At 34.6% G+C, this 14,322-nt stretch overlaps 1 protein-coding gene across 2 annotated transcripts in view; it reads left to right on the top strand.

Moving 5' to 3' along the window:
- Positions 1-11,578, top strand: part of COPS2 (COP9 signalosome subunit 2) — a 33,063-nt gene extending 21,485 nt beyond the window's left edge. For both annotated transcript variants that reach the window (XM_002717812.6, XM_002717813.6), the window contains exons 7-13: positions 549-723; positions 1,124-1,302; positions 2,736-2,788; positions 6,155-6,252; positions 7,262-7,344; positions 8,538-8,596; positions 9,511-11,578. In XM_002717812.6, coding sequence (XP_002717858.1) covers positions 549-723; positions 1,124-1,302; positions 2,736-2,788; positions 6,155-6,252; positions 7,262-7,344; positions 8,538-8,596; positions 9,511-9,655 — 792 coding nt within the window. In that variant the 3' untranslated portion in view covers positions 9,656-11,578. The remainder of the gene's footprint in view (positions 1-548; positions 724-1,123; positions 1,303-2,735; positions 2,789-6,154; positions 6,253-7,261; positions 7,345-8,537; positions 8,597-9,510) is intronic.
- Positions 11,579-14,322: the final 2,744 nt, after the last annotated feature.

Genomic DNA, 14,322 nt, shown 5'->3' with positions numbered 1-14,322 from the left:
ACGTTTTGATTCCTTTTGCATCCCCCAGGAGAATTAGTCCTTTTTCTTCCCTCTCCTAGGTACATGGTTCATACTTCAACTAGAATCATCATAATTTATCCATTGACAGTTCCATCTTCTATTGACAGTTTTTGAGATGAGGAGGTTTAACTTATGAAATAACTTCATATTTCCCCAAATTAGACCCACTGCCTGACACGTGGAAGGCACTCAGGAAAGTGCTTTTGGATTGAATAAGTGATCTAAAGCAATTGTGAAGATTTGGGAAATACCATAAGTAAATCTCCAAGAAAAGGCATAAACATGAAAAAACCTCTGTCCACTTTTACCTTCCAGTAACCAAAAAGTAGAAAGGATATATGGATTTCTTTGTGGTCATGAAAAGTAGTGTTCTTCATGCTGCAATTCCCAAATAAAATTTGTAGTGTGTTTTTGCAGAGAAATAGTATTATAATTGTACAGTTCCCAAGCTAACTCAAATACTTGTAAAAATTACCAGATTGTCTCTGAATTCTGTCTTGACTGAACTTAAGTGTTTACTTTCCTAGACTGATGATGGAGAAGATGACCTGAAAAAAGGTACACAATTATTAGAAATATATGCTTTGGAAATTCAGATGTACACAGCACAGAAAAATAACAAAAAACTTAAAGCACTCTATGAACAGTCACTTCACATCAAGTCTGCCATCCCTCATCCACTGATCATGGGAGTCATCAGAGGCAAGTGTGGTTTGGAGAGGGTGGGCAGTGATATTGGATCAGGTGTCAAGCTTGTGACTTAGTGACTATGTTTTACTGTTTCTGTTTACTGAAACTAAGTGGCTCAAGTATTGAAGTCAGTGAAGTGACCTCACATTAGAAAGATATTAGCTTGAACTCTCTGTGAAACTTATAGCAGTAAAGATATTAATAGAAAATTTACTTTACCAGAAGTTGTGTTTCTGAATTGTAACAGTGCGTTCAAGATTAGTGCTTCAATATGTATGCCCAGGAGCCAATAGTATTAAAGATATAGAATTAAAAGACTGAAAGCCAGTGAAATACTTTTTATTTGATCTTTATAAAGTGATTAAATTTGTTACAGAACTGAAAATGTTTTCTTGTGGTTTATTCTTTACAGAATGTGGTGGTAAAATGCACTTGAGAGAAGGTGAATTTGAAAAGGCACACACTGATTTTTTTGAAGCCTTTAAGAATTATGATGAATCAGGAAGTCCAAGACGAACCACTTGCTTAAAATATTTGGTCCTAGCAAACATGCTAATGAAATCGGGAATAAATCCATTTGACTCACAGGAGGTATGTGTGCTTTAATTCTTAAATTCTTGTGTAGTTCTGCATACATTCCTAAGAACTAACTTCTGGGCCGGCGCTGCGGCTCACTAGGCTAATCCTCCGCCTTGCGGCGCCAGCACACCGGGTTCTAGTCCCGGTCGGGGCGCCGGATTCTGTCCCGGTTGGCCCTCTTCCAGGCCAGCTCTCTGCTATGGCCCAGGAGTGCAGTGGAGGATGGCCCAAGTGCTTGGGCCCTGCACCCCATGGGAGACCAGGAAAAGCACCTGGCTCCTGGCTTCGGATCAGCACAATGAGCTGGCTGCAGCGCGCCGGCCACGGCGGCCATTGGAGGGTGAACCAATGGCAAAGGAAGTCCTTTCTCTGTCTCTCTCTCTCTCTCACTGTTCACTCTGCCTGTCAAAAAAATTTTTTTTTTAAAAAAAAACCTAAATTCTAAGGACACAGTTAAAAACTTCTTACGGGACCCTAAATCCCATTAAGCTGGATGATAAAAATGTCATCTTAAGTGTTAAAGTGACCATATAAATAGGATCTAGTGTTGAGTAATTATAATAGAATTAAAAGGTAGAGAATGTTCCAACATGGGAAACAGTCCACACAGCAGACTCATAGAATGACAATTGTGTTAAATAACACTCTGACCTCAGAACCAACCCTTAAAGCTTCCTGATCTGTCTGAAAAGCCCATGAAAGCATTTCAGGCATGGAAAGCCAAGACACTGGCAAAAAATGTTCTGCACAAAGGCTCTCTGTGAGACCCCAGCAGAAAGATGTGGCCATCAAGGAAGGATGTTCTTTTCTCAGAAAGATGTGGCCATCAAGGAAGGATGTTCTTTTCTCTAAAGGGAGGAGAGAACTTCCACTTTGCTTATGGCCTTGTCTAAATACTGATGAAGTTTGTGTATTCAAAAGGCTTCCATAGCCTAGCCAGCGCATATCAAGAGCCTCAGGTGGTCATTGATGTCATACATAAGGGTTTTAATTGTTAAATTAACAACAGGAGTCACTGTGCACTAACTTCCCATGTAGGACCTCTGTCCTCAGTGAGTTGTATTATGAGAGCTAACTGCGATACCTGTTCTCAAACAGTTTTTATGGGTGTGTGTGTGTGTGCAAATTGTTGAAATCTTTACTTAGCACACACTTAGTATAGAATTGGTCTTGTGTATACAAAGTTAATTGAAAATGAATCTTAATGGAGAATGGTACTGGGAAGGGGAGAGGGAGGATATTGGAAGGAAGAATGGGAGCGCAGGTATGGTAGGAAGAATAACTGTATTCCTAAAGTTGTACGTATGCAATTTTATTCCTTAAAAAATAAATTAATTCAATGATTTTTTAGAAATTGTTAATTTCTCTTATTAGCTTTCTTTTGTAGAATTAAATGTTTTTCTTTCTTTGTTCACATACCTAATTTTTTTTTTTACTGTATTTAGGCCAAGCCGTATAAAAATGATCCAGAAATTCTAGCAATGACAAATTTAGTAAGGTAAGAGTCTATATTTTGGTTAAGGTAAATTTCCTTAGAACATTCATGAAAGAAAGAACTTTGCAGAATTCACTTAATATTTGACATTTGCGTTTTCACATGAAATATATAAATGTGATTTATAAAATATTTTTATTTATTTTGTATTTGAAAGATAGAAATATAAAGAGACAGAACTCTCCCATCTGCTGGTTTATTTCCTTATGCCCACAGTAGCCAGTGCTGTGCCAGGCCAAACTCCGAAGCTGGTGACTTAGTGCAGGTCTCTTATGGAGGTAGCAGGGACCTATATACTTGAGTCTTAACTTGTTAATTAACAGGGTGTGCATTAGCAGGAAGTTTGAATTGGAAACAGACCCAGAAATCAAACTTAGGAACCCCGCTATGGGATCTGGGCATCCTAAGTAGTAGCTTAACTTCTAGGTCAAACATCCATACCAGTTGATCAAATTTTTAACTTCTGAAGTCATTTGTTGTGCTGTTTTAGCTAGTCACAATATTTTATAAAGCTTCCACTATTTGTTTTTTTCTTATTATCTATGTATGTTTGGGGTGTGTGTGTGTTTGCATGTATGTATATGTACCTGCTGTTTTTCAGTGAAAAACTGATTGTGGGTCTCTTAAAACATTATTTTACAATGTTTGTTGCCTCTGTCTACCTGAATCCAAAATGAAATTATGAATTGATCCAATGCAAGTCAAGAATTTTCAGTAAGACAAGACTGCAGAAACATATTTACTCATTTATTTTCTCAACAACAAGATCAAAATACCATTTTAAAAAATGTCTACCCCAAGTGATTTTCTGAGGTAGAGGATGAGAAGGCCAAAAGGTTATTATAATGTAAGAAATCCAAAGATTTATTGAATATTTCTGTGCAGAAAGATGTGAATAATGATGATTAGCAGCTAATGAATTTGCCAGAATTAATTAATATTAAACAAAATTGTGAAACCAAAAGAGAAGGCACCTATTTGTAAAAGATATTGAGTAGCAGAACCTTTTCTCTGTTCTTTTCTCTTCCTAGCAAAAAGAAATGGAGCTAGCTCTAATCTTTTGTGGAGCTTTCTTTGTAGAAAAATATAATAAACCTACCAAGTTTCTCTAAGTCCTTTGTTTTAAGTTTTACAGCTGAATTTACACTTCTGGAAAAATGTAGTTAGGGACATAGGGTAAGGTGTTATTTGGGGGGGCTTTTTTTGTAGGTATCTAGATAATTTAGATGATAAAATGTTTCTTACTAGTATTTTATCAATTAAAAAATACTATTAGACTGTCATTAATCATATATATAAATTATAAATGGAGAAAATAGCTTATTTTGTAATATTGAATTCCTATGTACAATATTTTCATTTACTTCCTTTTTATTGGCTGTGGGTTTACAAGTTGCTAAAATTTTTTTTTCTAAGGAAATCTTAATTTTAGCTGTAGGAAAAAAAATTGAGGGGTTTTTTTTAGGGGGGACTAGGAATATTTGGGGGATAAAAAAACCTAAATTGCCATATTAAAAAAATCAAATTTGTGTTTATTTAGTTACTACTGTAGTCTATTTTAATATATGTATGTTGAATTAGGTTAGTTTTAGTTATGAAAGGTAACTTCTCCATCTTTATTGCAAACAGTTTATTGTATCTACATTTGGCCATATTAGCTAAGGTTAATTTGGTTAGAGAATAACTTCAAAATACCTTTTAAATGTTTGGTTTATAATGTTAAATTGCTGTATAACAGTTTAAACTTTTAAAGCTTTTTTTAAAATATTGAGGAAAAGTTTTGTCCTAGACATTGACATTTTATATAAATGAAATTTGTTAAATGGGTTGAAGATCTGAATTGCTGACCTATAAAAATTCCTAACTGTTCTTATATATTTGTTAACATCTGACTGCTAATCTCAGTGAAGCCTTTATATTGGAACTCAGAAGTTTATTTTAATGATGAATTTTGACCCAAAGAAGTTGACCCATGGTGTAGTCCACTTCTATATAAGATTTTTTAAAAAATAAACCCCACTTAAGAAATGGAAGAATGTCTCATGATTAAAATGTATATATGTATATATGTGAATATAAAATAAAATGTAAACATCTGTAAATGTTTTCATTACTTGAATATGCCCTCCTACAGTATATTACACTAATGTATTCTGTGTAGGTTAGAAAGTAATGCTTCCTAATTTTATCTTCCTAGTCAGTTGCCAGCAGACTAGAGGAAAATAATTCCTGTTGAAGCACTTGAATCACCTACCCCTAACATGAAGTTACATTGCGACCCAACAAATGGAAGCACATCAGAGGGCGTGCAGAATGGCTGTGATATGTTTTACTTATAAAGCAGACAGTGGTGCCATATCCAGAAGGTTGGCTTCTTCCTTCTCAGCACCTTAGAAATCCCCATAATGCCTTACAGAATTCATTCAAGAGTAGGTATTAGATATCTCAGGGAAATTATGAACATAATTTTGAACATAAATCAACCTTTGGCCTTCTGCAACAAGGAATTCCATCACTCTCTACCTTGTGTGCCCATTTAGTGCTATTTATCTGCTGCTGATGTTTCTGTTCAGTGGAATTTTAAGGACAGTGACACTTGAGAATGAAATGTTCTTTTTGAAAAGTTTTGGCAGTTCCTGATAGCTCTCTAGAAGTTAAAAATTCAGAAGCTGCATTTGTGAATAACCTTCAAGAGAGGATATACTTGAAAGACAAAGCCTAACTCCTCCATGTAATAATGTGCGTGAAACCTGGTTTTTTCTATCAAGAACAGTCAGGTTGGGGGGATTAACCTAGCACTTCCTGGTTTCAGTACCTGACTCTGACTCCTGACTCCATTTTCCTGCTAAGACAGACCCTGGGAAGCTGCAGTGATGGCTCAAGTAATTCGGCTCCTGCCACCCATGTGGGAAATGTGGATTAAGTTCCTGGCTCCTAGCTTTAGCCCTGATTCAAGCATTTGGAAAGAGAACCAGTGAATAGGAGTTCTCTTTGTTTCTCTTTGTCTCTCTAAAATAAATTTTTAAAGGCTTAAATTTAACTTTAAAATATTTAATATTTGAAAATACCAAGTATTTAAAAATATTGAATATTCGTTAAACATTTTATTGTCTATATAAAAATATAGTATATAACCATGAAGGAAGATTTATTCAATCTTTCTTTTAAAAGAGCAAAAAATTACAAAGGAAATGTATTTTTTTTGACAGATGGTGTATTTGTGGGTATGTGTATTTAATTCTAATTTCCATGACAGAAAACAATAATGTAATTTAGATTTTTACATATGAAAATTGAGAAACAGCTTTTTGGGTCATCTGATTTTATTGACTTCTTCATGTTTGACAAAATTTACATTTTTTTTATTAGTGCCTATCAGAATAATGACATCACTGAATTTGAAAAGATTCTGAAAACAAATCACAGCAACATAATGGATGATCCTTTCATAAGAGAACACATTGAAGGTATATTCTTTATGCTAACTGAATTCTGTTTCTTTGCCACTGTCAAACTAATGCTTAATAGAGCTGCAGTTTACTGCAAAGTACGGAAATGCTGTCATGGAATAGGAGACTCCTTAAAATGATTAAGCAGTTTCAATGAAATCACTAGCTGATTTTATGTGACAACAAAAGCTTTGAAAACTCTCCTGCCATCAGTTAGGCTGAGATCATTTACTAAAAAGATCATGTAACATTGGGATAGTTTCATGCCACGAAGGGAATACGATTTTTGGTAAGTTTTGCTGAATTACCAAGGAAAAAAATCACTCCTTTGTGTTCTCTCTCACAACTGCGCTTTTTTAGGGTTTTTAAATGGCCATTTGGAACTACTCATTCAAGTACTTAAATTCCAGGTATGTCAGGAAAATCTGAAGAATACTTCAGAAAGCAGGATTTATAGTTCCCTACCTTTCTCTTTCATTCAACAGACATTTTAAAAGTTCTTATATGAACCTGGAATGGTACTGCACTTTGTAGACATTGAAAATACAGACTCATTGTCCATGAATTCTAATCTAGTTTAAAAAAAAATTAAAAAGACAATTGTATGTGAAGAAATTGCAAGAATGTATAAAATCATTGTATAAGATATAACACTGTGGGTTTTGAGAGCATAAAACAAGGAACTTGGCTAGTATAAATCAGCTTCTTGAAACATGCTAGCTATTAAGGAAGTAGTCAGTGGGATATTATTGGGAAGGCAAGAAGTTACTTTAATAGAGTTGAACATAAGCAAAATGAGGGAGGTAAGAACAAGAAATGAGAGAAATGTCTAATCATGCTCCGTGGACTCACAGTGTTTTTAGATTTAAATACTCCTTGCAAAAGAGAAAGATGATCTTGCAAAGCGGAAAGATGTGTTTTGAGAAAATAAATGTTGTAGATAATTACTGTGATTTAGAAGTACATAATAATTCATAGATACCCAACTACTAAATACAAATATTTTAATTTTTGTCTTTTCTTTCAGAGCTTTTGCGAAACATCAGAACACAAGTGCTCATAAAATTAATTAAGCCTTACACAAGAATACATATTCCTTTTATTTCTAAGGTACATATATTCTTGGATTATAATGATCTTTCTAATTTGTAGTTATAAATGCGGTCTGCCTATCTTTCATTTAAAAAAGTAAACCTGACTTGATAACATTTTTTTTGTCATTTTTTTTTTAACTTTTATTTAATGAATATAAATTTCCAAAGTACGATTTATGGATTACAATGGCTTCCCCCACATACCGTCCCTCCCACCCACTACCCTCCCCTTTCCCACTCCCTCTCCCCTTCCATTCACATCAAGATTCATTTTCGATTATCTTAATATACAGAAGATCAGCTTAGTATACATTAAGTAAGGATTTCAACAGTTTGCTCCCACACAGAAACATAAAGTGAAAAATAATAGATGATTTTTTTTAAATGATGATGAAATCAGATCAGACCTATTGTCATGTTTAATCCCAGTGAGAGTCAAGTTGGGAGTTGATAATTTCTTTTTTTTTTTTTTTTTTTTTTACAGAAGATCAGTTTAGTATACATTAAGTAAAGATTTCAACAGTTTGCACCCCCATAGAAACACAAAGTGAAATATATTGTTTGAGTACTCATTATAGCATTAAATCTCAATACACAGCACATTAAGGACAGAGATCCTACATGAGGAGTAAGTGCACAGTGACTCCTGTTGTTGACTTTACCAATTGACACTCCTGTCTATGGCAGACTTGATAACATTTTATAATATTACATTTTTTAACAAATAGAGCAGTAGAAATTTGTTTTCTTTTTTAAATGTTATTAATATAAAGAGAACATTTATTTCATAGATAGAATTCTAGGAAGATATACTATATACATACTTGATTCCCTTCCTCCCTCCCAGGACTTTACTTTTGATGTGGATTTTTCAATTTTCTTGGCCTAAATTGAGTTATCCCAAAGTGCCTTAACAGTGTAACAAAGAAATTGAGATTGAATAAATTTTATTTTAAATATTTCTTCAGCCTCAGTCTTATCTACAATAATATGGTTAGGAAAATACTTCAGAAGTTAGAATATTAAATCTTTATCAGACTTGTGTTCTCAGAGGTATTTTAGAATGATATTGGAATTTGTTTTAAAATCTTCTCTGCACTAATTTTCCTTTAGGTGATAGAATTGAATGTAAAATTAGAATGGTTACATGAAATTATTAAAACTTTTAAAATGCTGATTAGTGGAATTATAATAAGTCTTTTGTCTTAGGAGTTAAACATAGATGTAGCTGATGTGGAGAGCTTGCTGGTCCAGTGCATATTGGATAAGTAAGTACTTTGCTATTTTTTAACCATAAAATGTTTTGGACCATGAATTTTAAATAATGTTAACAAAGTTAGTGGTTCAATTCTTGATTTTTCATAGAAAACACTCCAATTTTCTGTTAGAAGATCTTTTGATGGTTTTTGATCAGTGAATGAGCATTTTAAACACATGATCTCTGCAAAATTTTAGGTGTTTTTTCAGAGGGATTTCTTGTTCAGTATATGTCATTTATATAGTTGAAAGAATTATCTAATGGATAGCAATTTTTGTCTGCATTTTTAAAGGTATTTGGTAGATAACAATTTTTAAATCATCTGAGTATATTATTTAAAGCATCACAGATGATATTTGCCTTTGATGGTAGGGTGAGTCTATGCTTAGTGGTTCTTTGAGTGAAACTGATGAAAGGTGACTGAAATCTTGTTTCTGTCTGGAGTTTGAATAAGACAATAACATTATTTTGAATCTGAACTCACTCAATGTAGATAGCAGTGTTTTGTCTTTTAAAATATATTTTTTTTTTTTTTGAAAGGCAAAAAAAGGCAAGTGACAGAGTCAGAGAGACAGAGAGGGAGGGAGAGATATCTTCCATTCGCTGATTCATTCCCCCAAATACCCTCAACAGATGGGTTGGGCCAGGCCAGAGCCAAGTACTTGGGCCATCATCTGCTGCCTTCCCAGTGGCATTAGCAGGAAGCTGAATCAGCAGTGGGGTTGCTGGGAGTCAAACCAGCTCTCTGATATGTGATTGCAGGCATCTCAAGCAGCAGCTTAACCCACTGTTCCACAATGCCCACCCCAGGATTTTTTTCTTTTGCATTTATTGACCATAAATATTTGATGTAACATTAATCCAGTAACTACACTTAATGAAAATGATCTGTAGACAACCTTTCTGTTATTTATTTATTTCCAGCACTATTCATGGCCGAATTGATCAAGTCAACCAACTCCTTGAACTGGATCATCAGAAGAGGGGAGGTGCACGATATACTGCACTAGACAAATGGACCAACCAACTAAATTCTCTCAACCAGGCTGTAGTCAGCAAACTGGCATAACACAGAACAAGCTTTGACAGACGTCCTTGAGGCAACAGTGCAGAGATGTAAACCTTAAAAGAACTGGGAATGGCAAAACTACTGTCGGTTGATGTGTCCTGAAAATTATTGGAGTATGGCAGAAGTGCTTTTTTGATCAACTGGTTTGTGTTTTGCTGCTGCATTTATCCCAAGAAAAACAGCTTTAATCTCCAGAAGAAAACCAAAATACCATGGGATTTATGCTGTATTGACATCTTGCCCTAAACATACAACATCATAGTAATTTGTCATGGGCAACATGACCAGAGAGAAGATTTTGTCATGATTTTAAATATACTGACACGCTACTGTTGGTTAAATTTAAACATGTTTTACCTGCAGAAATTCTCTCACAAATAACCTGCAATAACTTGAAACGCATACCCTTTTGAACACTTCCTTTTCTCATGTATAAATGAAAATGTTTGCTGCATTTTGCAAAATGTCAATTCTCCAAAAATGTGTCCGTATATTTCTGTACCTGCAGTGTAGTAAAGGTTTAGATGAAACCCCATAATTATAGTGGCATACTGTCACTTAGGTTTCAAGCAGCAAAATAAACAGTGCAGCTCAGAAATTGTAGTTTGGTTCTTGATGTGTTTTTATTACTTTTGGGATTGTTTTGTTTCTTAGTACCTTAGAAATTTCAAACTATTTTATCTTCAGTTAATGATTTTAAAAAGCCTGGGGGCAAATAAGTTGTGGTTATTTGCTTTCAAGTTTTTAAAAGTAGTCTTTATTGACAAAGTAAGGAGAACTACTTTCTAACAAAACACTTGCATAGTATTTACTTTGACAGTGATGCTTTAAAGGAATAAAATTCTTTTTTTTTTTTTTAAAGAATGCTATTCCTTTAAAAAGAATAAGTTCTAACTCTCAGAATGTCACTTTAAGCAAATATGCCAGAACATAGACAGCTAAATGAATGTTACCTTGCATAGTGATCATGCTGGAAGGTTATTTCCTGATGCCAGCAGTTTACCATTGCCCAAAACCTCTTGGGTTTGCTCTTTTATAATTGCATTCAAAGTTAACTCATGCACACTGTTAACTTTATGAGTATGCATTGTTTTAAAAAAGAAAAAAATATATTTTAGCAAGCTGATTGTTTTTAGCATTATTTGGCAGTTTCCAAAAATTAGATCTGAGGTAATGCAGAGTGTATGCAAATGTCTTTGAAAGCAATACCAAAAGAGTTTTAAAGGTATTTTGAGCAGTGGCAGTGAAGTTCACAGAATGAACTGTGGCCTTCCAAAGGTGACTACCTTAAAGGAACTCAGCTCATTTGAATGTATTGAGTTTTGGATGTATTTTGTTTCATTTTTTAAAAAAAGGTCACATTATTTTATAGTGTCAGAAGGAAGAACTAAGATTAACATAATTTCTTTGGTTTTTCTATTGCTTGTTATTATGTAAAAAGTGAGTGGCAGTGCAGAAAGAAGACTGTTATAACTGAAGAGTGACAACCAAGAATTTTTGATCATTAAATCAGATTTTATAAACAGTGGAAGGAGCATGGACTTAAAGCAAGGCATGCTTATTCGGTTTTGTCAAATTTTACGAAAATATGTGATATATATTTATACTAAAACTATATACTCCTTAGATTTAGGAAAGCAATCAGTTAATGTCTTTAGCAGATTAAAGCAGTATTAAATACAGGTAAAGGTTGGAAATTGTAGAAAACTGAAAGGAAACAAAAGACAAAGTTACTGTCTATGGTAGGGAATAAAAAAGTTTAAGATATTATAAAATTATGTGTATTTTCTTCTCTTTTACATAAATCATTTGTGAAAAGTGTGCTAAATTTTTTTTACAGGAGTGATAATTAGGATTTATTTTTCAATATAATTTGGAGACCCTTTGTTACCCAAATAAAAATGACAAGTTTCTGTGCCTGTATTCAAATATGTATGCATGTGATAACCTTGGGAAGCTAAACATCTGCTTAACTTTGAATTTGTGGAATTAGAATTCAAAGAATTTGAATGATGTGATTTAACCCTTACCCTGCAACTCTTAATAGTCCCATTTGTCCTGTGATGAGATCTTCACTAGGTGTGATCATGCATTTTCCAGTTTCTGGAGAGAAAGTATGTACTTCATATTCTTTGGAAACCTGAGCTCAGTGTATAACAATATCCATAGTTACACCATAGCCCTTAGCTTACTATAATTGTATATGTACCACAAAGGCTTTGTTATAAAAACCTCAGATACAGGTTAATATCAGTCGATAACTTAGAACAGGTTATTTTTCCCTTTAAATGGTTTTCTGTGCTTTCATACATCAAATATTGTAAATGTTGAAATCTTAGAAATTGCTTATCAGAATATAACTAAAATTTAAGGGAAGGAAAAAATCAGTTGGGAAATTCGTAGCATTTATCCCCTAGTTAAATCTTTCCTGCAAGTAGCTTTTATCATTGTAATGTGGTCACCTCATTTTTATTTTTCATTCCTAAATCTGATAAAATTTACTCTACAGCAATCCTTGGCTTCCACAAACTGACGCTATTGACTATAAGAGCTGGATTTTTATTCCTCATTCTTGTTCTTATATTAATTTTTTTTTTTTGACACTGTGGACAGTGAGAGAGAGAGACAGAGAGAAAGGTCTTCCTTTGCCGTTGGCTCACCCTCCAATGGCCGCCGCAGCCAGCGCGCAGCGGCCAGTGCGCAGCGCTGATCTGATGGCAGGAGCCAGGTACTTATCCTGGTCTCCCATGGGGTGCAGGGCCCAAGTACTTGGGCCATCCTCCACTGCACTCCCTGGCCACAGCAGAGAGCTGGCCTGGAAGAGGGGCAACCGGGACAGAATCCGGCGTCCCGACTGGGACTAGAACCTGGTGTGCCGGTGCCGCAAGGCGGAGGATTAGCCTAGTGAGCCGCGGCGCCGGTGCTCTTATATTAATTTAAGATTTATTTGTTATTCTTTTGTTCTCTACATCTTTTTTTTTTTTTTTAACTTTTATTTAATGAATATACGTTTCCAAAGTATGAATAATGGATTACTATGGCTTCCCCCCCATACCGTCCCACCCACATCCCTCCCCTTTCCCACTCCCTCTCCCCTTCCATTCACATCAAGATTCATTTTCGATTATCTTAATATACAGAAGATCAGCTTAGTATACATTAAGTAAGGATTTCAACAGTTTGCTCCCACAAAGAAACATAAAGTGAAAAATAATAGATGATTTTTTTTAATGATGATGAAATCAGATCAGACCTATTGTCATGTTTAATCCCAGTGAGAGTCAAGTTGGGAGTTGATAGTTTCTTTTCTTTTCTTTTCTTTTCTTTCTTTTTTTTTTTTTTTACAGAGGATCAGTTTAGTATGCATTAAGTAAAGATTTCAACAGTTTGCACCCCCATAGAAACACAAAGTGAAATATATTATTTGAGTACTCATTATAGCATTAAATCTCAATGCACAGCACATTAAGGACAGAGATCCTACATGAGGAGTAAGTGCACAGTGACTCCTGTTGTTGACTTTACCAATTGACACTCCTGTCTATGGCATCAGTAATCTCCCAATGCTCCAGTCATGAGTTTCCAAGGCTATGGAAGCCCCTTGAGTTCTCCGACTCTTATCTTGTTTAGACAAGGTCATAGTCAAAGTGGAGGTTCTCTCCTCCCTTCAGAGAAAGGTACCTCCTTCTTTGAAGACCTGTTCTTTCCACTGAGATCTCACTCACAGAGATCTTTTGCCAGAGTGTCTTGGCTTTCCATGCCTGAAATACTCTCATGGGCTTTTCAGCCAGATCTGAATGCCTTTAGGGCAGAATAAATAAAGGGGAGAGTGATCCAACATGGGAAGTGAGATACTCAGCAGACTCATAGAATGGCAGATGCCCTAAATAGCACTCTGGCCTCAGAATCAGCCCTAAAGGCATTCAGATCTGGCTGAAAAGCCCATGAGAGTATTTCAGGCATGTTCTCTACATCTTAATGTAACATAACTGAATTTTTTATTTTTTTTTAAGATAAGATGAGCTTGTATGCGCTAAGTACTGCTTTTATCACCTGAACCCCTTCTAACTAAAGGTTGATAGTCTATCTTTTAAGACTACTGAGATCCTGTTTTCACAATGGAAATATAGTTTTATGTGGATCCTATTCTATTTTAAATGGGCTATATTGTAGGTGGTATACTACTGTTTGTTACCTTATCTAAGACATAGATTTGTCCCAGATACAAAAAAAAAAAAAAAAAGAATTGTTATTTAAAATATCCATGAGAGTAGAAATTTGAAAAGAAATTTTTAATCAATAGTCTTCATAATTCTTCAGTAAACACAAATAAGGTAAGTAAGTATATTTCTGTTTTAGGGAGGAGGTGTCTAAATCAGCATAGGAAAGTTATTTGTTTGATATATATAAGACACTGATCAGCTTGATCCATAAGATAAAGTTAGTTGCCTGATGGAGTCCTCTTAGCTCTTAGGAGGAGCTCAGAGATAACACTAATGATTTAATTATCAAGGCTTTTTGAAAATTACTATTCTAGCTCTGTTTTGAATAAAACAGATATTTTCATTTGATTCAAGTCCAAAGTGATATTTGAACATAAAGCATTAACTGGGAGTTTCATTCTTTGAATGTATAACTAGAAACTATCCGTAACATTTTGAAAGTGA

This window comes from Oryctolagus cuniculus, chromosome 12, assembly GCF_051225735.1.
Source record: "Oryctolagus cuniculus isolate XC-2025 breed Fujian yellow rabbit chromosome 12, ASM5122573v1, whole genome shotgun sequence".
Lineage (NCBI taxonomy): Eukaryota > Metazoa > Chordata > Mammalia > Lagomorpha > Leporidae > Oryctolagus > Oryctolagus cuniculus.
Note: the sequence above shows the minus strand (reverse complement) of the source record. Positions and strands in the feature narration are given on the sequence as shown.